This window comes from Canariomyces notabilis, assembly GCF_033297395.1.
Source record: "Canariomyces notabilis strain CBS 508.74 unplaced genomic scaffold N656scaffold_12, whole genome shotgun sequence".
Classification (NCBI taxonomy): domain Eukaryota; kingdom Fungi; phylum Ascomycota; class Sordariomycetes; order Sordariales; family Chaetomiaceae; genus Canariomyces; species Canariomyces notabilis.
This window is the reverse complement of record NW_027041834.1, coordinates 790,516-814,836: the sequence shown is the minus strand read 5'-3', so window position 1 is coordinate 814,836 and position 24,321 is coordinate 790,516. Positions and strand designations below refer to the sequence as shown.

At 55.4% G+C, this 24,321-nt stretch overlaps 7 protein-coding genes across 7 annotated transcripts; 4 read left to right on the top strand and 3 right to left on the bottom strand.

Annotated features, from left to right (window-relative positions):
• Positions 1 to 278: 278 nt before the first annotated feature.
• On the bottom strand, positions 279 to 2,233 carry N656DRAFT_798653 (uncharacterized protein; the record flags this gene model as incomplete). The annotated part of the gene is made up of 2 exons (XM_064817787.1): positions 279 to 1,112; positions 1,319 to 2,233. The coding sequence occupies 2 exons, from the start codon at positions 2,231 to 2,233 to the stop codon at positions 279 to 281; spliced, it is 1,749 nt and encodes a 582-aa protein (XP_064669889.1).
• A 3,073-nt stretch (positions 2,234 to 5,306) lies between these two features.
• On the top strand, positions 5,307 to 7,118 carry N656DRAFT_709958 (glycoside hydrolase family 47 protein; the record flags this gene model as incomplete). Its single annotated transcript, XM_064811632.1, has 1 exon — positions 5,307 to 7,118. The coding sequence occupies one exon, from the start codon at positions 5,307 to 5,309 to the stop codon at positions 7,116 to 7,118; it is 1,812 nt and encodes a 603-aa protein (XP_064669888.1).
• Positions 7,119 to 7,885: 767 nt separating this feature from the next.
• On the top strand, positions 7,886 to 10,866 carry N656DRAFT_120388 (uncharacterized protein). The gene is made up of 4 exons (XM_064808550.1): positions 7,886 to 8,660; positions 8,713 to 8,960; positions 9,022 to 9,788; positions 9,848 to 10,866. The coding sequence occupies exons 1-4, from the start codon at positions 8,081 to 8,083 to the stop codon at positions 10,692 to 10,694; spliced, it is 2,442 nt and encodes an 813-aa protein (XP_064669887.1). The 5' UTR covers positions 7,886 to 8,080; the 3' UTR covers positions 10,695 to 10,866.
• A 48-nt stretch (positions 10,867 to 10,914) lies between these two features.
• On the bottom strand, positions 10,915 to 12,354 carry N656DRAFT_779850 (TAP42-like protein). The gene has a single exon (XM_064815265.1). The coding sequence runs from the start codon at positions 12,187 to 12,189 to the stop codon at positions 11,038 to 11,040; it is 1,152 nt and encodes a 383-aa protein (XP_064669886.1). The 5' UTR covers positions 12,190 to 12,354; the 3' UTR covers positions 10,915 to 11,037.
• Positions 12,355 to 12,877: 523 nt separating this feature from the next.
• Positions 12,878 to 13,750, top strand: N656DRAFT_709957 (pyridoxamine 5'-phosphate oxidase; the record flags this gene model as incomplete). Its single annotated transcript, XM_064811631.1, has 2 exons — positions 12,878 to 12,917; positions 12,984 to 13,750. The coding sequence occupies 2 exons, from the start codon at positions 12,878 to 12,880 to the stop codon at positions 13,748 to 13,750; spliced, it is 807 nt and encodes a 268-aa protein (XP_064669885.1).
• Positions 13,751 to 14,299: 549 nt separating this feature from the next.
• Positions 14,300 to 19,224, top strand: N656DRAFT_710378 (uncharacterized protein; the record flags this gene model as incomplete). The annotated part of the gene is made up of 4 exons (XM_064811669.1): positions 14,300 to 14,729; positions 14,799 to 15,871; positions 15,927 to 17,507; positions 17,566 to 19,224. 4 exons carry the CDS (start codon positions 14,300 to 14,302, stop codon positions 19,222 to 19,224), a joined length of 4,743 nt encoding a protein of 1,580 aa, XP_064669884.1.
• Positions 19,225 to 19,916: 692 nt separating this feature from the next.
• Positions 19,917 to 22,241, bottom strand: N656DRAFT_768938 (uncharacterized protein; the record flags this gene model as incomplete). The annotated part of the gene is made up of 1 exon (XM_064813663.1): positions 19,917 to 22,241. The coding sequence occupies one exon, from the start codon at positions 22,239 to 22,241 to the stop codon at positions 19,917 to 19,919; it is 2,325 nt and encodes a 774-aa protein (XP_064669883.1).
• Between the last annotated feature and the right edge of the window lie 2,080 nt (positions 22,242 to 24,321).

Below are 24,321 nucleotides of genomic sequence, written 5' to 3'. Positions count from 1 at the left end.
TGGTTGGGACTTGCAACGTTTCTATAGTTGCAAGTGTAAAAGTAGGACAATATGGCTTGTAATGGGTGGTGGAATGCAGTAAAACTAGTTACGAAGTGGTGCACCGGGTGTAAATGTATAATGGGGTTTGCGCAAGTCTGGTGCAAGTTGGCGTGAACGGACGGTATGTACGTATGGGCCACCATACACCCCACCATCCCAAAAGCACCCGACTCCTTGGGCCTGCAGATTCAATCCCGCCAGAATGGATACTTCCTTCCGTCTGCTCAAGGTGTCACCTACGGCGATTTCTGTTTCTCCTGACCGGCAAGGGCGACGGAGCCCGACATGTAGCTCTCCCTCCGACTGACGACAATCTCCGGGTCCTTTGCGATATGACCGCCGCAGCAAGTTTCGCCGTCCCGGCACTTGATCAACTTGAAGGTCTTGGTGTCCGTTATGTCAGGGAGCACCTCGCCGCAACTCCAGCCCGCTCGAGGCGAACCCTGCCCGCTCTCGTAGACGTTTCGGAGCAGCTGGGTCGCAGTCATGGCCTTGATCCGAGTCCATCGGTCGTCATATTCGATCAAGTCTCCTTCCGTGGTACGCGAAGTTTCGTGATCGCGGTGAAGGAGGAGCTTGAGGAAAAGCAGCAGCTTGATGAGGAGTATCACTACCACGAGCGTAGCTAGGGATATGAGACCGGAGAGGGAGTATGTCTCGACATTCCCGGTTCGGACGACTAACTGCTCGGCGCCTTCTCGTGGAGCTCCGTTTTCGCCCGTGAAGATGTTGTTGCGCCCAGGTTCGCCGCTGTCAGTCGTGGCGTAGACAAAGACGTTCAGTGAACTCAAGTAGCTGGCCATGATCAGGCGCGTCATGTCTCTCTCGATGCTAGCTTGCTCTGCGTCGAGGACGCCAAAGGACTGTACGGGTGCGTCAAGGGCGTTCATTCCGGCAACGCTGCCGACTGTCTTGATTATCGGGTAAGAAAAAGTGTTCTCTAGAACCTGGAGGAACACAGATGGGAGTTTCATGTTGGGCAGAAACCTCAGATCAAAGATCGAGTTGACACGCTCCGTCCCATAGGTCCACTTGTCATGTTGCCAGCACGAGAGTGCTGGCCTGAAGCGCTTGACACGGTGAGTGGTTTGAATGTCATCATACCGGAATGGTTCTGTTTCGTACATTGGGTCGAGCCCCTTTCGTTGTGCTTGGCCGAAACAGTGTAGAAATGACGAGGGCGTAGGAAACATTCCCGCCGCTATGAGCCTGTTCGGAAGCGGCCGGGTGCAAGACAAAAAATAGATAATGGAGCCCATATAGAGATTTCGTTAACGTCATTTCCGGCTCTGCCAGCATAGAAGTCGACAATAGCAAGATCCTCGTGCTCTGGCCAGAGGCGGTAAAAGTCGTGGCTCCAGTTGTCCTCGTCTGTGAATTCTCGGACCCATTTATATTCGGTGATGCAGGAGCCGTTGACTGAATATTCAAGGTCGGATCCGTGTGGTAGGCCAAGGTCAAGGCCGGTCATGCTATAACCATACGTTACCTTGACCGTCACGTTGCCCGTCACCTCAGAGCCATTGGCTGCGACGCTGTCCGTCCTATTAGGGCCATCGACTGAGACATACACCTTTGACCGAATTGTATCCGCGGCAGAGTCCACGCCTCCCACAGCCTGCTTAACTGTCTTGTCCGGCAGAGAGGCGTAATTCCTGTTGAGGAGATTGTCGCGCAGGTCGGGGGGTGGAACCTCATCGAGAGAGAGCACGGTCGACCGTACTGGGGCGACATTGCCGATGTGCAAGAAAGAAGGGCCAATAATACCCATCGTCATGCTGACGGCAAAGATAGCAAGAGCAATGAAGGAGAATGCAAGGCCGTATAGGGTGTCATTCCAGGATGTAGTCTGTTCGGTCTCGTTGCCGACGACAAAACGAAAGGAGTCGTAAGTGTAGACCGCTAGGCTTTTGAAAGCGGACCAGGGCTCGCGCGCATTGCATAGGGTAACTAAAGCAACAGAACGGCGACGCGATGGATTGTGTGGAGTGTATAGTAGGGCTCCAACGCAAATCAGGCCCCAGAGCCATGGGAAAATGAGCGTGAAGATGATGGCAAGCGCCGCGTTGAGGAACCGGCTGCTGTTGCTGGTGAATGCTATCGCCCATATGCTCCCCGTCTCGGTCGGCATATCAAAGGGGGTCGCAACAAGATAAGCATGGTCGGGTGGCGAGGCGTAGAGATCCGACATCTTGAAATCTGTCTGGTGTGCGAACAGGGTAACTAATCAGCGATTGTTGTTCTATACGACATCACGTTCATTGCCTATTCTTACTGCGTGAGCTTTGTTCCTTTGGTTGGTGTCTTAAGCCGCTCTCTGAAATAGTATCTCGGCCAGTCGTGATTCGAACCTGTGTTGTGAATGCCCGGGCCTGAATAATTTTCGTATGATATGCCGGTTACCTGAAGAGTGAGTGCTGCGCGGGTGAAGATGCATTGGTCATGGAATCCTACAATGTAGGTTGTCAACTAGTACTTAACTAGGAGCGAGGAGAGCCGCACATCATGGCGCTGGCTATGATGTCCAGGGCTCCTGAAGGTGCCCGATGGGCAGGTCAGAAGAAGCACACAATACAATCCGTTCTCCCTAGGCGTAAGTCCGTAAACGTGTACCCAGACAACTCACTCAGCATCGAGAACTGAGACCCTGGAAAGCTCCGGCTTGCTTCGTAGACGCTTCCCTCTGAGACGCTCGATCTTGTCGCCAATGAGACTGCGGTCCACGGCCCGAACACCTCTCTGCCACAGCTCGTTCGGGTCTTCCCCCGGCCGTATCCCCATGCGGTTGCGCGCATCGCTCATGATCGTAATCAGTCCGTTTTCCCTGAAATCAACGGGACGGCGGTGGCATGCGCCACAGCTGCTTGGCTAATGTCAAGTCGGTTTCTGACTGGAAGATTTAGAATCCAGTCGGGCGTGAACGCTACTCGCCATGCCAGAGAGGGAACGGCAGCATCCCCGTGTGATGGAGGGTCCGCTGGACGTGAAGTCCGGGGAGTAGAACAGAGACATGTCTGCATTGTGAACGATCCGAGAAGCTCGTAGTCCAGTGACCGCAGAGAGCAGGCCCGATTTGTGACTTACAAAGTGCGTTACAGGGTCGTATTGCGAGAGTGAATGCGCGGGTTTGGCTGCCCGTATTGCACAAGTTTCTGCATCTTGACTCGAGTTGGCAAATGCCACTGGGGTTAAGCCAGTGGCTGTAGCCAACGGTTGGATAAGAGAGAGCCGCATCTCGAGGATTAATGAATGTAAACATTCGGTCTACCTGCCGTCTAGGACTCGGGATTCGGGCCGGCAACGGGAGTGGACGCCTCAATGCCCGGAACCCCAACGGAGGTTGCCGGATCGCCTTTGATCTCCCGCGCCATGTCATGCCAAGTGGCTCCAAAATGTAGAGACGGGAATATGCATATGCGTGCATAGAGAAAGGGAAATGTCTCAAGTCGAGTATCCGTAGTCTCCAGTGCACATCCGAAAGAAAACGGAAGGTTCGTGACGGGGATCAAGAGACTGGTGTTGTAACCAACCGAAGCCGGGGATTTTCAGCGTCACACGAGCATGGCCATAGCCTGGAACAACGGTCCTGGCTGAGTGTCTCGATTTATCGGCATTGGATCACTCAACGTTCGTTGATTAAAAGAATGTTCAAGGGCCCATCCGTCTGACTCCTGCCAGTGAGACGGTGACTCGACTCACTCCGTCGAGGGAGGCACAGTGGATTATGTAGCATATAGAACCTGAATTAACACGGTGGTCAGTGCCTCAAGGGTCCTCGCCCAACTTGCAGCTACGACGTCAGTCAGCGCAACTTGAAGCTTCCCCGATGATACATAGCGATGGCTCTCTGACCAGTCCGACTGCCTTGACAATTGAACGGTGTTCTTTCCGTCACTTTCCTCCCCGACAATTCGTCTAAAAATCTCTTCGAATTCAAAGCGTTATTGACTTCCAATCAAGATGCAGAGTCTGAAGATGATTTACGCGAGCATGGACTATATCCATTATGTTTACCTTTAGGTACGGAGGTACTTCGTACCGGTTCTGTGATTCAGCACCTGTCTTGACCACTACCTACTCTCAAGGAGCGTGTCCATACTTACTCCTTGGGCACTACTGGCATCCGACTCTGCCCACTTCCAGGTAGGAAACAGGTTTCCGGCCACTACTGAGAGTCTGGAGGTTGTTTTTGAGTAGTCTGACCACTTGACACAGGCAGCTGTATTCGAGTCCTCTCTTACTACTTCCAATCTCACTTACTCATGGTTACGTCGGACCGTCTTGGACCGTGACGAGGATGTCTCACAGCCAAGTGCAAGGAAATGGCCGTGCCGGCAGACGCGACGTGAAGCAAAAGAGGTAGTGGAGGGCGGGATGTCGATATTTACGATGACGAAGGAACTTCGTTGCCTAACAATGACAGGCTCCGGTTCTGACGCCGTCATCACCCGCTACGCTGTCAAATTTCGTTCTTCAGGGGTTGCCTAGGCGGAAGTATGGGTCTTCGATCGTGTTCAGACACTTGAAGATACCGTCCCGCCGTTCAGGACGTTGACGCCCACCTCTCTATGCAGAAGACTTCAAATCCTGCATTCACTGTCAGTGGGTTTGCGAAGTCTGGCATATTCAGCTGGTCAGGCATGGTGACCTTGGCCATAGCACGTCGCGCGTGTCGTGTCGTCTTGGTACGAATATGGACGGGCGCCACCCGGCAGCTGGAGTAGTAGCACGCGGCCTCGGCTAGAGGTCACCGGGACGACCCAAAGCCGGGGACTCGTACTGAGCAGGTGGATGGCGGCCAAGTTGGACGCCACCGTTGCAACAGATCTTTGCAGTCGATGAATGCTTTCGTTGGCACCTAACGTTACGTCCCCTGAACACGGCATCAGCCGGACCAATCCAACATAAAGCTGATTTCACTTTGAAGGATTCCGCCCCCATTCGGTTATCTTACCAATCCCTGTTCATCACCGGCTCGTTTAGCTCCTTTCAACACACCGATTTCAATGGTCTCATGGACATACGTCGCGCGGATTCCCCTTCCATAACAGTTATACTCCTCTTTTCGAGTTCATAAGTCCCCGCTGGCTAACTCTTCCGCTCATTCGTCTTTCGGGGGCTACTATCAAGATTTCCCTCCTCCCTTAAGCCCCCGTAGTCTAGACGGTCTACTGATACTGATGCGGAGGGTTGCCGATCTCGTGGTCGCCCCTGCATCTGGCAGGCCAGTTTCCAAGACTCTCCAGCTACCATTTTCTTACAGCATGCTCCTCCCTAGGAAAATAGGGGCTAAATACGCCTTGATTCCTTGTGCTGGGCTGCTGCTCTTCTTGGCTTACTTTTACCTATGGCGGAGTGGGAACGATGTTTACCTGACAATCGCAGGGCCAGTCGAGGGTTGGCTGCCTCAAATGGGAAAGGACAATTTCTGGAACAATGTTCCTATCCATTACCCACCTTCCACCATCCGGCCGTCACGCACTGGCACACCGGTCAAATACCCGCCTGTTCAAGCTACAGCATTTCCAACCCAGCAGCAGGGCGCACACCCCGAACTGAGCAAACGCCGTCAGGCTGTCAGAGATGCCTTTGCCAAGTGCTGGCAGTCTTACAAGAAGTACGCTTGGGGTTCCGATGAGTTGACTCCGGTATCAGGCGGTCGTCGAGATACCTTTGGTGGCTGGGCTGCCACGTTGGTCGATTCGCTCGACACATTATGGATAATGGACCTGAAGGCCGAATTCTACAAGGCCGTTGCCGCAGCGGAGTCCATCAACTTCACCCATACCGAGTTGCCAGAGGTCAATATCTTCGAGACAAACATTCGCTATCTCGGCGGCTTCCTATCGGCCTTTGACTTGAGCGGGGATATACGGCTACTACGCAAGGCGGTCGAGGTCGGCGAGATGCTGTACAAGGCCTTCGACACACCAAACCGTATGCCCGTTACACGTTGGGACCTCCATGCGGCTGCCAGGGGCGAGAAGCAGGTCGCGCGTGACAGCGTGGTTCTCGCCGAAATAGGCAGCTTGTCCATGGAGTTTACTCGTCTCTCCATGCTGACCGGAGATTCAAGGTGGTTCGATGCCGTGCAACACATTGCGGATGAGATGGCCGCACAACAGGGTTCGACCGCCCTCCCGGGCCTCTGGCCCCTGAAGGTGAATGGGGAAAAGGCAGACTTCAGCTCTGGCTCAATCTTCAGCCTGGGTTCTATGGCTGACTCGGCATACGAGTATCTGCCTAAGATGGCTGCCTTGATTGGTGGTGAGCTCCCAATGTACCAGGAGATGTACGAGAAGGCTATGGATGCGGCAATCAAGCACAATTTGTTCCGTCCACTGACACCGACAAACGAGGACATTCTTATTGCGGGCAATATCCACGCCGGGGACCATGGTCTCGAGCTCGAGCCGAGAGATGAGCACCTTGTCTGCTTCTTAGGGGGGTTGATGGCACTGGGCGGAAAGTTATTCGGCCGGGAGAAGGATATTGATGCTGCCAAAAGGCTTACAGACGGCTGCATATGGGCGTATAAAGTGTTCCCTAGCGGCATCATGCCCGAGGTGCTTTATGTGGCCCCGTGCAAGCTGAATGATGATTGCAAATGGAATGAACGAGTCTGGAAACAAGAGGTCCTCCAAAGAGTCAGGAAGGAGGACCCGAACACGACAGAAGGCGAAGCCGATATCGACACCATCATCGAGAGGGCGCGGTTACCGAAAGGAGTGACTTCTGTTACGGATCCGCGATATTACCTGCGGCCGGAAGCTATCGAGAGCGTCTTTGTGCTATACCGTGTTACTGGGCGGGAAGATTTGTTGGAGACGGCGTGGAACATGTTTACAGCCATTGACAAGGCCACTAGCACCACTCTGGCCAACTCAGCAATCCGCGACGTCACCATCACGGGGAAGGCGGAGACGATAGACCTGATGGAGTCGTTCTGGATGGGGGAGACGCTGAAATACTTTTACCTCATATTCAGCGACCCCGGGCTGATCAGCCTCGATGAATTTGTCTTCAACACGGAAGCACATCCTTTCCGTCGGCGAGTGGTGTCAGCAACAACTTGAAGTCGGCTTACATTTCCTCGTCTACGGTACTTCGGCTTTGGCTGAAGGGGATTGGATTTTACAGGGGCGCTACTCATACTGGTAGTGGTAGTAGTCATCAGGTAAGTGCATCTGTATGTACAGTACCTGTACATACAATACATACAATACTACTATTATGAGGTGACAGCCACAATTCAGATAGAATGGTCGGTAATGTTGTTCGTCCTACCTATATACATGAGTGCCATTTCTTCTTCTTCAACCCGTGACTTACGTGAGGTGAGTCAATTCCCTAGATCGAGGCAAGTACTACCCGACCTTATTACTCGTCAGGGCTGACGAGTAGGTACCTTGGCTGCCTTAAGAACTCCGCAGTCCAGTCCCGCCCGCGGTTGCTGCCTAGCCGTGACTCTGCAGCGATCGCGCAGCACACCCTGCCAATAACAGGCGTACCAAGGCCACCATTGAATGCAGTCCTTCTGGCTCGCATAAGGCTGAGTCCAAGGACATATAGCAAGTCGTCGCAATTCAGAGAGGGCGTGTGGCTGCGCTTGCGGGCAGGGAAGCCTGTGGTCCGCAACCCACCTTGAGCCTCGAATGACCATTTTCTTCAACCCATCATCAGAATCGCCCCGTCTGCGCCTCGGGACCGTTACATTTAACTCTGCCAGAACCTTGGGACCGAAACGGCTTCACGATACTGCACCGTGATTGGCCCTTATGGTAGTTGATGGCTCTTTACAGCCGTGCCCATTGCCGACCTTCATTGATTAGAATGGATGGGCACATGATATTCTAGATTCCATCTGGTTTTTTACTACGCTTACGAGTCTTCTTCAGCATTATTCTATTCAGTCTCGACTGCTTAACCGAAGCTACCTTTTTCTGCTGGCTCAGAACCAGATTTCCGGCCGCTGAGCGCCGCCGCAGACAACTCTATTGCTATCCAGAAGCGGCGCTGCCTTGTCGACCCTCACACAATGGCCGTGTCGCAGACAGGCGATAACGTGAATCTTCTATACGGCCTGGGGGGTGAAAGGAAAAACCTGAACCCGGCAACCGTGAATGCCGTCGACAGCCACTTGATGGAGATCAGCTCAATCAGGCTGACTTCATCAAGCGACAGCCGGGACTCGGTATTGGCATTTGTGAGGTTTCCAAAGGATGCCCGCTTGGCTCCCGCCTGTGACGGGAAGGGATGGGAGGACGTGTTCATCCGAATGAACTACGAGAAGCTCATGGGCCTCGGCTCGACCAAGGTTCACGAAATGTTCACCGACAGCGCCCAAAGACGCTTCCGTCGACGGCTGCCCCTCACGACGCTGCCGCCTGGGATCGAGTACGTTCTCGATTTCACGCCCCCCCAAGAGGGTCCTGAGCTGGCCGATCTCACCGCGGCCCTCTGGCTTCCTCGCATAATCAAGATCTGGTTCCTGGCCGGGAATTACATCCCAGAGCCAGTTGTTGCGGGGGAAGGGGTCTGGAAACGCCCTCTGGCTGACAGAGCTGTTGGCTCTATCATGACCCTTGGCCACGACGATGTCTGCAAGAGCAATTCGTGTAAGTGCGCCATGCCATGATCTCGACTCCTCGATCTGACCGTTTTGGCCAGGCCTCACGGATTTCTCCCACTGGCAGACCAATGAAAACGTTCTCGGCATCATTGATGAGCACCCGGGTCATCCTGGAAGCCGCATTCCAGATTTTAGGAAAGTTGAAGATTACTGTCCGATTCGACATCGGGTTTCCATTGTCCGCCTTCTTAGGGCAATGAACGGCGACGGGCTTCTGCTGAACTCGGCCGTGCGCATGTGGACTGTCGCCCAGGTAGCTATTAACCTCGAAGTGCCACAGGTTGTTGTAAGTTTTTGTGAACCTTTAGCTTTCACAAGGTTGCTCCGGGATTGCTAACAACGCGCAGGTTGACCCAGTTACTCAATGGCTCGTGGCACCGCCAAACACCAAGTTCATCGAGATCTGCCCAGAGAAAGCCTTTCAACTGGCATACGCTCTCAAAATCCCGAGTGTGCTCATCGCCTCCTTCAAGATACTGGTCAACGAGCGGGCAGTCGACTACGCCAGTTCGGTGCCCTCGTCGCGCCTGCCCGAGTTCACATGGGCTCAGCGCCGGCGCGATGACTATGGAGATTTCCCGTCGGACCCAGTTGAGTACGCCAGCCGCTCGTTCGCCGAGCGAATGAGCACCAAACTCAGGATGCTCCAGTCAGACCAGGTTTTCATCTGGCTCCCCAAGACGATCAGCGAGTGGAATAAGTTCGTCGTGCTCGGCGGGCTTATCGAACCTACTAACCCATGGAAAGAAGCTTACGAAGAACTCGCTGCGGCTTTACTTGCTGTGTTCCACCAACACGTACAAAACTCCCTCGCAACACCCGCATTTCCTATCTCAGTCATCGACCTTCTCGAGGCGCAACGCAAGCACTACATCCCTTGGTGGGATCGCACTCCCATCACCGTTCTTTACAGTGACCTCAACCCTAGTCAAAAAGCGTTGACGCCCTTCTTTTGGAAGACGCTTAAGGACAATATCCCCCCGTTGAAAGAACTCTCGGAGTTCACGAACCCCAATGACAACATGAAACAAAGGACACTCATGCAACTAGTCGATCAATTCAACTGGCATGTCCAGGTCTCCCAGGCTGGGCAAAGAGCCGTCCCATGGTCAAGGTAAAGACTCCCCCAGCCCCAAAGATAACGTGCAAGCAGTAAGTTAACAATAACAACAGCCTGCCAAGTTCAAGTCACTTTTTCAGCCTTGCGAGATTCCGCGACGAGCTAAGAATAGGGGTTGGCGAACTGGCCAACTCGGTAACGGGCGGCCAGCTCGCCGCTCTGAACGAGCATGAGGGGGCGATCCCTTTTTATCTCAGCGACCATCTCCTCCTGAACGCACTCGACGAGAGCGAGATGAAATACCTGCCCCTCTGGGCCGACGGACTCGACGACGGCTCCGGCGGCGTCTTTCAGGAGCCCGTGCCGCTCGCCGAAATGGGCCCCTCGGAGCCGGGGCCCGGCTACCACACCGGCTTCACCGTTCCTAGCTATGGCGGTACTGCTGCCGATACTGAGACCCTCGAGGGAGGCAGCCGTGCCGGGGGGTATGCCTCGACTGTCGCCCAGTCGTCAGTCGGCATTGATATGGGCGTGTTGGCGCTCGATGATGAGAGCTATTTTGGAGGTGGGACTGCGGCGGGCAAGAGCATGCTCGCGCAGCGCAGCGCTACGCCTACGGCTACCGCTGATGGGAATTCGGTTGTTGATGGTGGTGGTGTGCACCCAGCCCCACCGCCCTCCGAGTCGTTCGCCGCAGATTCCAGAGAGGACGACGATTATGCTGATGCCATGTTTGCGCAGCCGGCCGACCATCAGGTTCACGGTATGGCGATTGAGCGGTATATGGAGGAGGAAGATATGCAGGAGCAGAGGGATGCGATGGATCTGGATGATAACTACGCTGATGACATGGACGATATGGGGTTCTATGACTCGGATGACGGCAGCTCGACCCTGGATGGGTTTGAGGAGATCAACGCTGACGCCGATGGTGATGCTAATGCATCAGGGCGGATTTGATGGGATTTGGCGACATCTCCTGGGATAAACTCTTGCGATCGGTCGGCTCTTTGCTTCTTCTTGATTGCTAATCGCAGCAGTCTGGGCTTTCACATTTCTTTGCCCTGCCCATTGACAGAGGGGAAAAAAGGAGTATATAACGCTTGGGTGCGTTCGGGCGCAAACGGATAACGGACACATGACTTAATGAAACACGCTTTTACTCCCAGTCCTTCATTTTCATGCCTAGGTGACAAAGGGAACGGCCTTTACTACCTGTGATAACTTACAACAAACGCTAGCATTGATGCACCTGTCCCGCTTAACAATTACAGAATATTTATCAGACCCACGTAAACCCATGCTACCCCCTATTCAGGGTATTCCCGCTTCCCCTGGGATTCGCCTCGACAAACTCATCCCACGCCCTCGCCTTCATGGTCTCGGCGTCGGCCTTGTCCATGTCGTCCTCGTCCGGCTCCTCGTCCCGGCGCAAACTCGCCTCCCCACCGCCCTCAATGATGCCCCCCCGCCGCCGCTCCTCGGCCAGGTACTCGTCGATGGTCATGGTCGGCAGGTTGTGCCCGGGCCGGAACACGCCCTTGGCCAGCTCCTGTCTGTTGTTCAGCAGGGTGAACGGCTGCAGCGGCTTGCCCTGCGCTGTGAGCAGCGGGCCGCCGCCCCCGCTCCGGCGGATGTGAGAGGGGTGGTCGAGCCGGTCGGTGTAACCGTCGTTACTGCTGCCGTTCCGCCTGCGCGAGTCCGCCTCCTCGCCTTCTCCTTCTCCCGGGAGGATCCTACCCCCTCGTAGCTGTGCCGTCGACGGCGGTGGCGGGGGCGGGGCATGCGCCAGCATCTCCCACTCGCGGTTTAGCATCTCGAGAGCTTGGAACGTGAGGTGTGTGCTGTAATTGAGGTGGGCGAGGTGTGTCTCGCGCACGAGGTCCTCGTCGCCCGCCGCACTTCCTTCCCCCTCGGCGGCGCCGTACTCCGGTCGACGGCGGAGGAATTCCAGCCTCGAGCGCAGCTCCTTTTCCAGCTTAAAGTTTGCTATCTTTGCGTCGCGGCGGGCGGCCGGGTTCGCGGGCACGGTGCTGAAGGAAATGGGCGAGTCGTTGTACTGCTCGAGGAGCTTCCGGTGCGCCGCGGACAGCAGCCCGTAGCTGTCGACCAGGTGGAGGTAGCGCTCGTAGGCGTTTCGTGCGGATTTGAGGACGCGTTTCCGGTCTTGTGGTGAGGTAAAGGGGGTTTTCTGGGTGAGCTCGGCGAGGTGGAAGTTTGTGAGGAGGAAAGGGAGGTCTGAGGTCGAGAGGTCCTCGAGGGACTCGTTCGGGCTGAAGAGGGAGACGGCGTCAATTAGACGCAGGCATTCTTCGTAGAGCTTGATAGCAGAGGACACGACGTCGCTGTATTCTGCTGAGTTAGGCGCAAATTGTGAATTCTCCAATGCAAGACGTTTCGATTCGGCATCGGCGAAGACGGTCTTGAGCGAGCGGGGCTCGTCGTCTCTGTCCATTGTTTCTTATTACGGGACGAATCTGCGTGTGATGATGATAATGCGGAAATCTGAAGCTACAATTCGATATCAAAACAAAAAGCTCAACTGTTCTATATCGGTATGCTCGACTTCAGACAGAAAGTAATTGGGATTCGTGACTTTCTTGTCTGGTGCTGTCTGGTGCCCGCCGCTCTTGTGAATTATTTATCTTATCTAATCGGCTTGATAACAGCTCTGTAGTGGGGTTGGCGGGGTATTATATTGGCCAAATCAGGACAGGCCCAGCGCTCTGGATCCTTCCAGCTGAGTCGAGCTGACTGATCATCCGAGGTCTGACCCCTTGTGTCCCGTCTGTGCCTGTTGATCAATCTCGTAAAGTACAGTGCCTGCAGTAAGACTACAGAGCAGCTACAGCGGGCTTAGCAACAGAGCATACCTACCCAGATTCAGTTGGCTTAAATGACTGAAGCTCTTGATTGCTCGACAGTGGAAACCAATTGACGAGGGTATTGCATGTATGTGCACGGCGGGTCACCGAGAGCAGCTGCACAAGGAATTACCCTCAGCGATCAGTCCACCATCCGGTATCTTGACCGGAAGTTGACTCTATCCCTAACATTAACTGCCTATGGGTATAGCTCTCCGCTCTTTGTTTTTCGCGTCTGCCACCTTCGCCCGAGTAACGCGCCCCCTGAGCACAAGCAGAATGGCGCTTCATCCGCCCCAAAACGCTGCCAAGCTGATTTGTAAGTACTTACCTTAGTCCTGGCGGTTCATCGCATTGACCATAGACGCTTAAACGCGTCGCACAGTTGCCCCGACGGGCACGGCCATGTCTGCTGAATCGGCTGCCGCACCAGGACGAGCCGCGCAATTCCTCAAGGCCGAGCGGGCGGGCGGCTTGCGCCGGAGCGACCTGGACCCGGAGAACCCCATCATGCAGTTCCACACGTGGTTCCGCCAGGCGTCATCACCCGAGGCCGGCGTATCCCACCCAGAAACATGCACGCTGTCGACAGCACAGCTGCCGTCGGGCCGCGTGTCGGCTCGCATGGTCTACATGAAGGAGCTTGACTCCCAGGGGTTCGTCATTTACAGCAACTTTGGCACCAGCGGCAAGGCGCGGGACTTGTTTGGGACTGCCGACGGCTCGAGCACAGGAAATCCGTGGGCGTCGCTTGTGTTCTGGTGGGAGCCGCTAGAGAGGCAGGTAAGGGTTGAAGGGAGGGCGGCCAGGATCTCGGCCGCCGAGAGCCAGGCTTACTTCGACACGCGTGTGCGTGGGAGCAGAATCGGGGCGTGGTCGAGCCGGCAGAGCGCCGTGCTGGTACCGGATGAGACGCTGGAGGGCGATGACGGAAGGGCAATGCTGGACAGGTGGGTGAAGGAGACCGAGGCCAAATTCGAGGGTGTCGACCATATTCCAGTGCCCGAGTTTTGGGGAGGCCTGAGGATCGTGCCAGAACGATTCGAGTTTTGGCAGGGCAGGGAGAACCGTCTGCATGATCGGTTCGTGTATGACCGTGTGACGGGTGACGATGGGCAGGATAAGTGGACTTTGCAGAGGCTAAGTCCCTGATGCAAAATTCATCCTTTGGTGTCTCGGGTTGTAGCTGGTTGGGGATTATTCGCAAAGACATTTGCTAGACGTTTCGGCGACGTGGCTAGCGACACTTGAAGACAAACACTTCGATCCGATTCCCAAGACCACAAACGGGGTTTTCGCGAAATCAACCTACATAATCACTTACTTCCTCCAACCACCTGACCTTACTTCACCGACCCTCAACCACGAAATAATTGAAACGCAAGACCGGATCATCTCTCTCTCTTCATACTGCCCCGTCGCCCCGACCAGATTCAATTACTTTGATCTCGCGCCCACATCGGCCTGTTGCTCCCTCCCCTCCATCAACCAAGACCATTGATTGCATGGGATTATATTCGACCCGATTCTAAATTCGCAGATATTGACAATCTCCGGGAGTGGTTCAGAGCTTAACGATTAACCAGCATCCGGCACTCGCAAGAGGGTGGCTCGGCAAGCTGCGTTGGGAAACTCTCGAGTGCATGCTGACCCGGCTCGCTCAACTTTCCTGAGTAGCAAAGGCAACCATTTAAGGCCGAAATGGAACAACAACCAGTTTGGCCGCCGTTGTCGCAGCCTCGATTGGTTGACGACGACCAAATGTCCATCGATGAGCCCGCTGTGCGCGACTCGGCTGAGCAAGGCTTCGCCGACGACAGAGGCGACGACAGTGATATCGATAGTGAGAATAGTGACGGGGCCAACGAATGGGTCGTTCACAGTCCTCGCAAGCCGCGCAAGGTATCCGAAAAGAAGCGCGCAGACATTGCCGCGTTCGACTTGTGGATTGAGGAGAATCAACAAGAGCTTTCCAAGAGCCCGAGCGGATTGGTCATTGACGATGATGAATCTGCCAACGGCTTGGTTGAGGATTTCGACAACAAGTGCATCATCGCAAGCCCTCGAGATTACCAACTCGAGATGTTTGAGCGGGCCAAGACACAGAACACCATTGCTGTGTTAGATACTGGTAAGGGTCCATGCTACGACTGCTCAGCCGGTGCGAGGTTTCTTGGCTGACAAGCACTTCAATTCACAGGATCGGGCAAGACACTGATTGCTGCGCTGCTCCTGCGATGGACAATTCAAAATGAGCTGGAGGACCGAGCCAAAGGACTTCCAAAGCGCATCGCTTTTTTCCTTGTCGATAAGGTTGCTCTGGTGTTTCAGCAACATGCCGTGCTCACATGCAACTTGGACTATCCTATTGAGAGGTTATGCGGTGAGATGGTCGAACAGGTCTCGTCCAAAGAGTTCTGGGACAAGACGTTTGCCGACAACATGGCCATCGTGTGCACGGCTGAGATTCTCTACTCCTGCCTCCACCATTCCTACATCCGGATGGAGCAGATCAACCTCCTAGTATTTGATGAGGCCCACCACACCAAGAAAAGGCACCCCTACGCGTGCATTATCAAGGATTTCTACATCGAGGTCAAAGATGAGAAGAAAAGACCCCGCATTCTTGGAATGACGGCTTCTCCGGTGGACGCCCACATCGACCCCAAGATTGCCGCAGCACAGCTTGAGGGCCTGCTTCATAGCCAGATTGCCACCGTCGCCAACCCGAGGGCAATGCAACAGAGTGCCGGAACACCAACTACGGAGATAGTTGTCGAGTACGACAGGAAGCTTCCAGACTGGGAGACAGAGCTTAACAGAGGTCTGCGCGGGCTTGTGGGTAATCATGCAGTCTTCAAAAAGGCATTCGCTTTCACCGCGACTGCAGCGGCAGAGATGGGACCTTGGTGCGCCGATAGGTACTGGCAGCTTTTCCTCAGCGGAGACCGAATGGCATATCTGGAAGCGGGAACCGAGAGTAACCTCTTCCGTTCCTCTGACTTAAGCCAGAACGTGGCTGAACATATCAACAAGGTGCGAGAGGCACACGAGCTGGTGAATCAGCACGACTTCATCCAGCCAAGGCTCGATACGGACCATCTGTCTCACAAGGTCGTCCAACTTGTCAACGTGCTGCGAGAGCAATTCCATGCTGAAGATGGCAAACAACGATGCATCATTTTCTTCAAGCAGAGAAATGTGGCTGGGTTACTCTGTGACTTGCTTGAGCAGCCGGAGATGACCATCCAGGGCCTTAGGCCTGGCGTACTTGTGAGACTTCTCGTTCTTTCATATGTTATTGCAGTTATGCTAATGGGCTGGACAGGTTGGCGGTGGCAGGCAAGAGGCCAGTTGGGACAGTAAGAAGATTAGCTATCGTGACCAGGTCAAGACGATAATAAAGTTCAAGAAGGGCGAGCTGAACTGTCTCTTTGCGACTCCTGTTGCCGAGGAGGGCCTCGACATCCCGGACTGCAACCTTATCATTAGATACGACCTCAACGACACTCTGATCCAGTACATTCAGTCTCGCGGCAGAGCGCGCCAGGACGGCTCGGTTTACGTGCACCTTGTTGAGAAGGGCAATATCCTGCACCGCAAAAGGATGGAAGAAAATAAGCTGGCCGAAGACGCGCTGCGACGGTTCTGCGAGAGCATGCCAGAAGACAGATGCCTGACCGGAAACAATTTCAACATTGATTATTTTCTGCGCAAGGAAAAGGGACAAAAGCAGTACACAGTCCCAGAAACAGGAGCAAAGCTCAACTTTAAGCAAAGTTTGGTCTGCCTTGCAAGATTTGTGGCTTCACTGCCTCATCCGCCCGACGTCAGCCTGACTGCCAACTATGTCGTGCTTCCTGTCCCTGAAGGAGGCTTTCAGTGCGAGGTGATATTACCTGCGTCGTCCCCCATCAAACGGGCTACTGGGGGTGTTTACGCGAGCAAGGCAGTCGCCAAGTGCTCGGCAGCCTTTGAGCTGTGCATCCTGCTTATCAAAAACAAGTATCTTGATGCGTTTCTGAAGCCTGTCTTTACAAAACAGCTTCCTGCCATGCGCAATGCACGGCTCGCCATCAGTTCCAAGAAGAGGAAGGTGTATGGTATGCGGATAAAGCCCGAGATTTGGTCAATCCTGGGCGAGCCCTCGGAGCTCTACGTGACAGCTCTAACATTGGATAACCCGGCGGCAGTCGGCAGACCATCCCTCCCGCTCCTCCTGCTGGCTCGACAGCGGATGCCCCAAGTAGCTTCATTCGAGCTATTCTTCGGCCAGAACCGCTCTTCGTCAGTCAAATGTGTTCCGATTCCCGGACCTCTCAGGCTTGATGATGACAGGCTCATTCAGTACCTGACGGCATTTACCTTGGCTGTTTACAAGGATGTTTTCAGCAAGGAATACGAAGCTACTGCTGCCGAGCTCCCTTATTTTCTTGCCCCAACAAGACGAGAGCATTTCTACGACTTCTCGTCCGTCTCGGATCCTTTTTATACCCTTGACTGGGCTACGCTCAGGTGCGTGCACGAAAACGAGTGCATCAAGTACGAGTTCAACGAGCCGGATAGCTTCTTCACTGATAAATTTGTCACCGATCCGTATGACGGCTCACGCAAATTCTTCCTTCGCGGCCGCTGCCACGCTTTGAAGGCCACCGACCCTGTGCCTGAACGCATTGTCGCCCCGAGTCACAGGGCCTGGCGCACGACGTGCACCAACCGCGACATTCTCAATTACAGTCTGAGCATGTGGACGAAATCGCGGAGCTACATGTCCCTCAGGGAGGATCAGCCTGTCGTGGAGGCGGAGCTACTGCCCATTAGACGTAACCTTCTGGATGACAATATTGGAGACCAAGACCTGGAGCCGAAGCAGTGCTTCTTGGTCTTGCAACCCCTGAGAATTTCGCCGGTAAGTTTTCATTGAAGGTTCCATCGCTGTCGGACGATCGTACTAATACAGAGTGCAGTTGCCGGTAGATGTCGTCAGCATGATTTACAACTTCCCTGCTCTTATCCATCGCATCGAGTCCAACCTCATTGCATTGGATGCTTGCCACATGCTCGGGCTAAACATTCGGCCCGACCTTGCTCTTGAGGCATTCACAAAGGACAGCGATAACACGGGCGAGCACGATGCCGAACAAGTCAACTTTCAGGGCGGCATGGGCAACAACTACGAGAGATTGGAGTTTCTCGGCGATAGTTTTCTCAAGATGGCAACCACAATCGCCATCTTCACTCTCGTCCCTGACAAGGATGAATTTGAGTACCACGTCGAGCGCATGCTGCTGATCTGCAACCTGAATCTCTTCAACAACGCACTCGAGGTCAAACTGGAGGAATACATCCGCTCCATGGCCTTCGATCGCCGGAGCTGGTACCCCGAGGGTTTGACGCTGAAGAAGGGTAAGCGCAAGGAACCAATCCGGAAGCACGAACTTGCCGACAAGTCCATCGCCGACGTCTGCGAGGCCCTCATCGGCGCCGCCTACCTCACCGCTCAAGAACAAGACTGGACCAACTTTGACCTGGCGGTGCGCGCAGTCAGCACCATGGTCAGGGACAAGCGCCACACCATGACGTGCTTCTCCGACTACGCCGCCTCTTACACTCCTCCCGCCTGGCAGACCGCGCCTTGCAACAGCGCCCAGCTAGACATGGCCGAGCGCTTCCGGCAGCGCCTGGGCTACTCCTTCAGATACCCCCGCCTCTTGCGCTCGGCTTTCCAGCACCCAACATATCCATCGATCTATGAGAAGCTCCCCAGTTACCAGCGCCTCGAATTCCTGGGCGACTCCCTCCTGGACATGGCCTGCGTGGAGTATCTCTTCCACCACTTCCCCGGCGCCGACCCGCAGTGGCTGACGGAGCACAAGATGGCCATGGTATCCAACCAATTCCTAGGCTGTCTGGCGGTGCACCTGGGCTTCCACCGCTCACTCGCCTACTGCTCGCCCCACATCCAGCGGCAGATAACCGACTACGTGGCCGAGTTTGACGAGGCGCTTGCACCTTACCGTGACGGCGATGACGGCGAAGGAATCCTCAAACCGGATTTCCCCCGCGACTTCTGGACCGCCCTCTCGCACCCGCCCAAGTGCCTGCCGGACGTGGTCGAGGCTTACCTGGGCGCCGTCTTCGTCGACTCAGGCTTTGACTACGCCGGCGCCGTGCGCAGCTTCTTCAACGTCCATGTCCGCCCTTGGTTCGAGGACATGCGGCTGTACGATGCCTTTGCCCAGAACCACCCCGTCACCCTCCTCGGCGGGGTCATGCAGACCAAGTTCTGCTGCCGCGACTGGCGGGTGCTGGTCCGCGAGATGCCACCTCCCAATAACCAGTTGGCTGCGGTGGCGGGGTTGATGGATCCGCAGGGAAGTGGTACTGGGCAAGGCGGCCAGGTCGTCTGCGCGGTGCGCGTGCACGGGCAAACGGTTGCGCACGCCGTGTCGGCGAGCAGCAGGTATGGAAAGATCAGCGCGGCGAAGAAGGCGCTCGCGCTGTTGGAGGGTATGGAAGTCGATCAGTTTAGAAGGGCGTACGGGTGCGCGTGCGTTTTGGAGGCGGGCGGGAACGGGGCGCTGTCTAGGGGGGAGGAGGAAGGGGAACATGGGTCGGCGATTTGATCGATTACCACTTGGCTATGTATGCCAAGTGGTAGTGGCCCTGGCTAAGCATTGAGCTAAGAGCGCGACGTTCACGGCTTGCCTTTACAGCGACATCTGGGACAGGACAATCCACACTTCCTTGGTACTTCGACAGGGGTTCTCCTTGGCCCATCCCCAGGCGAGCCCGGCGTGGCCCATCATCTCTCTTCGTATGCACTGAAAGTTTCGGATCGCGAACCATGATGGCGGCTGCCGAGGTGGGCTTGGGTTAAAGAGCCTCACTCGCGGGCCCTCCTCTTCCTCAGCAGCAGCAATCGTCCGTAGCAGATGCTAGCCATAGGACGAAGGCAGATTCAATCCCTTGGGAAAAGAATCACGCAATTAGTGACTTCGGATTAGGCACTATGATCTCTGATGCTTTCCATCTACTGACTGCTGAATAATCCATCTCCAGGTCTTCAAAGCCGGAGTCGGCCGTTTACTATATCCAAATGTGCCCGGCTGTTCACGCTCCCGTGGTGTCCTAGTAAATAGTAATGGTATCATGTCCAATATCCCAATCCGCCCAGCCGTCCGTACCTAGTGAAGTATCCTATTACTTATCCCCATTATAATCGCTTCAACGGTTCCTTTCACCCTTCCTGCTGATTATCCCTCGAGAAAAAGCGCCATGCAAATAAAACCCGTCAGATTAACAAAGGAACTCGGCCTCATCCATCATTAGAGATCGCCGTGGTTGTCGTGGAGAGTGTACCACCCTCCTCATACGTCCCAGGCTCAACATGCACGACCGGGACCGGTGTTGGTCCTGCGGGGCGCAGTTTCGAGACAGACACCGTCTGTGCGGCTGCGGCCGCCACCATCCGCTTCGCTCGCCTCACTTGCTTTCTCAGCCGCACAGCCGCTGCTATGTCGACAGTCTTGTCGCCTTCTCGCTGGTACCGCCCCTCTCCCGTGACTTCTTCAACTCGCCGCTGTTCTTGCCCCTGTACTGGCTCTATCTGCTCAGTGTGAGTCTCCCCTCCCCCGGACAGGCACAGCGCCGTCAAGGTCGCCGACCTCTTCCCGGGGATATCTGTGCAAATAGGGGTGACTTCCCCCTTTCCCAGCTCCTCAGGGAAGTCCTCCTCGTCATGCGCCCCTGTATCAAGCACATACCTCCGTTGCCTTCTTTCCCATTCCATATTCGCTTCCCTCCCAATTCCGTTCTCCAATCCCTTGTTCCCCACTTCGTCCAGTCTTTCTCTCATATAACCCCTCTCCCTTTCTCCTGGCCCTTGTCCCAGCTCCTCTTCCTCCTCCTCGTCTTCCTCGGGGAAATAAAACCGCTGATCAAACATAAACATGCCCGGCCCCAACCTCGACCTCCACCCGACTTTGATCCCCTTATCATCTCCACCTCCGATGCTTTTCAAACCCCCCACAGCAGGGGCAGGAACAGGAGGAGACGCAGCAACAGCAGGTATCGGCTCAGGCAGCCCAGGCAGCTGCAGCCCACCCGCGCCATAGCCGGCATCGTTGAAGAGTAGTGATTTCTCGCTTTCTGCGGCCGAGCGGCGGCGAATGCTATCGCCGTCGTCCCCATCGGCGTGATCGGACAGGAAAGAGAGGTAATCGTCCAGGTTGAACGAGTGGGTACTGTTGTTGTCATTGTCGTCGTTGTAGTGGAAGTGATATTCTGCTTTTGAGGAGCCGGGTCGTGCATGGCCTCCTCCTCCACCTTCTGAGGCGGGGTAATACGACGAGGTGTCGTCGTCGTTACCGTCGTGACCGTTACCATCACCATCGTCGTTGTTGTGGTTGATGGTATCGTTTATGGCAGGGATCGTGGTGGTGATGGACTTGAGGTGGGTTGGGGAGGGTAAGGGTGCTGTGACGGGGAGGTCGACGAGGGAGGTGTTGGCCGTGTGTAGGGACGGGGGCTGCTGGGAGGAGGGCGCCGTGCTGTCGGCGGTGGTGGGCGCGCTGGACGAAGCCGACCACCCGCGCACGCTGCGGGTTCTGAAGGACGGGGAATTCTCCGCAATCTCTTCTAGTTTCGGGCTGGGCATGGAAGAAACGGACATTTGTAGCGCGTGGAGGCTGTGACGTGCCCGAGGCGGCGAGGTCTCCAATCCGAGGGCGGACAAGCGGGCGGATGAAGACGGTAGGATGGAGCCCGTTGAAGACGGCACATCGCGCTTGGCATTATCTGACATTGTCGCGACGGCTTTCCTCTTGGCGAGCATGATAGAATCACGGGCAGCCCGTGTGGCACGGGCAGCTCGCCCTCCGGCGGTAGGTGGGCTTGACTCCTTCTTGACAAGTTCGGGTGTGGGAGCGAGCGGCTGGACGACATCGGGGCTTGAACGGCTCATGACTTTCGGAGACCCCAAAGGCATATACGTGTTGACAGACCGTCGGCGGGCCAGACTTTCTCTGACAGGCTTTGCATCTGCCGACAAAGTCATCGAGGACTTGTGATAGCGCGGTGAGGGCTGACTGGGTAGATGAAGATCAAGACCGTTCTGTGCTATGTTCCGGTCCGCGACATCTTCGCCATAGTCTCTGGCGCCAGAGGCCCGGACTCTTGCCCGGAAGTCGGCCGGCCTAATCTCGGACTGGGCATCGAGGATATCCTTGTATCCCGGGCCGTTGACGTTTCTAGTGGAAGCGGTGCGAGAGATAGTACTCGTGCCGCGATAAGCACTGGTAGCCGTGGTGATAGAGCTGCGTGACTCCGGCCGTGACCGTGGACCTGCAACGCCGAGCCGGACCATTCGGAACGAGAGCGGAGGCGGCCCCCTTGGCCCTTTGCTCTTCGGTTGCGAGACGCTGTTTGCGAGTTCCGATCTCGAGGCCTGACTTGTCGGGGCTGTGCTTGGTCTCTCAGGGCTATCCTCGCGAAACCTGGGGATTCCAGGGGCAGGGGCCGAATGGTCCTCGACGGACGCTGTGCCTAGAGACACACTTGAACGGGTGAAACTCTGACGGCCCCTGGAAAAGGTGTCAAGGTTATTGACTCTGTAAGCGGCTGCCGGACGTGACCCTGTCATTGCGTGAGCCCCAGCCCACCGAGAAGGTCTGTCCGGTCAGGTTTGGCCTCACCATGGGTGGACAACGATATTGACCCAGAAGTTGTCGAGTCAGAGTCCAGCGGCTCCCTAAAGGCGCTGACTTTGGTCTTGGGCAAACCTCCTTGCTTCCGGGCGAGGAAGCTAAAGAGGCCCATCGTAATAGTCAAACAGCCAGAGCTGAGTTGCCCGCGAGTATCTCACATCCAGGGACTCGAGGACGTCAGGAGTTCATGAAGGACAAAGAACAATGAACAAGAACGGAGGAGGACAAGGCCTCGACAAGTAAACCAGAAGGCCAGCAAAACTATAGTATGTGGAGAAGGGAGAGACGCGAAGTTCTAGCGCTGGCTGGGCAGGGATGAATCAAGTAAAAGCTGGAAGGAGTACTATGCAGCCCAACGGAAGGGATGATGGGAAATCCGAGGTATATACCCTAGGTATACGAGTCTGTACTAGCTCGGCGATGGCACCGCAGTCTTGGGTCCGGCCGCGCCTGTTATGGAGCAGCTCTCGCGGGGACAACCTTGGAAGCTACTCACCTTGCCTACCTAACCTATCTGATACACGTCCGCCGCGAGCTAGACGCAAATTACATGTATTGTCCTACCCTCCTGTACCTGCCGATTGTGGCAGATTGGGGTACATTGTTGGTATGTGACCACGACTCGGAACCGGCACGCCGCACGCCAGCAATGCAGGGCATCGCATTTGCATCGCGAGGCGCCATTGTTCGACGGCAGGGAGGGTTGCCCCCCGAATCCCCCTCCGTGGCGGCGCGGCAAGCAGCCAAAGGGCACAATCCACTGCAGACTGGTGCAGAATGGGCGCTGCGAGGGAGGGCAGGCTATTGAAGCACTGAAGCGCATTGAATCGGCAGGTTCGCGCTCTGCATGTCTCTTGCCCAAGTCATGGACCTATCGTGGACCGCCTTTGCACCGCACGGCATTTGCTTGCAGACGTTCAGGGGGTGCCAGTTGGCTGCACGGCACACCTGCAAGGGCTTGGCAGTGGTTTGCAGCATGCAAGAATGGAGTTTCTGACTGGCTTCTTCTACGCACGTCTCCCAGAGACGGCTGTGCGTGCTGCGAGTTACTTACCCCTCCTGCAGGGGATGCGCTCAGTGCAGAATCGTCGACACCATCTCATTGCTTTTTGGCGACCTTTTTGGTAGCGCTGTGATGCGAATACCCATGCGCTGTTTGCGCTGGAATGGTGATCGGGCGTTGTCACAAGCCGGTTCTGGTTGAAGATTCCCCGAGCCAAATTTGCCGCGTTGGTTCTCCATGGTTCGCGCAAATTGGATTCCGAGTCAAGCGTTGGGCGTTTGCTGGGCCGAATCGTTCTTTCCGCGATTTTTCTTATTTTCTGCCACTCCCGCAGCCTCTGTTTGCATCATCCCGCACCGCTTTGCTTGGCTGGGATGTTTGAGTTCGAGAGCCATGGCATGTGGGGCTTCATGTTCTTGGCAGGGAATAGCGCACCAGACTGGTAGGGAAAAAAGCGCCGTAGCAGGGCTTCCGCAACCCACTTTCCGATCTGTTCCTGGTCGTCGATCTGCTGGGGCAGCGATCCCACGGTTGCGTTGGGCCCAAATGATCTTCCTCTCGGTCAAACCCGATTTGTCCAGCGACAACAGTGAAGCGGCACTTGCCTGGCAGTTCCAGATCATCAGAGTCCCAAAGCAGCGGCCTCGGCATCATGTATTTCGGCCGTGGGACATCAAGATTTTCGTCCTGCATTAGGTCCTTCCGTCCGATTACACAAACACCTGGCAACTTGCCTACATTCGCGGAAAGGACAACAGTCCAATTTCCATTCTCTGCAAGTCCTTGAACTGTGTCAAGTTGTCAACTCTCTGCCGCTCTTTCCATCCTCGGGCAACTTCAGAGCAAAAGTACCCCTATTCTTCATCTCCAGCTTTGTTTGCAGTTGCCGGCAAGTAATATTACTGCAGGGCAGTCTGCGGCCGTGTCTTCGACCAGGAATGTAATGGCAATGCATGTCCTGTCCCCAATCGCCCCAATCGGTCCCGACTCTGGTAGGTCTGATGCAATGCAGA

Excerpts from the sequence above, each read along its gene's own strand:
- N656DRAFT_120388 (XM_064808550.1), top strand. The coding sequence starts at position 8,081 with ATGGCCGTGTCGCAGACAGGCGATAACGTGAATCTTCTATACGGCCTG. Across the intron at positions 8,961-9,021 it reads TCGAAGTGCCACAGGTTGTT|GTTGACCCAGTTACTCAATG; the intron begins GTAAGTTTTTGT and ends AACAACGCGCAG. Across the intron at positions 9,789-9,847 it reads AGAGCCGTCCCATGGTCAAG|CCTGCCAAGTTCAAGTCACT; the intron begins GTAAAGACTCCC and ends CAATAACAACAG.
- N656DRAFT_779850 (XM_064815265.1), bottom strand. The coding sequence starts at position 12,189 with ATGGACAGAGACGACGAGCCCCGCTCGCTCAAGACCGTCTTCGCCGAT.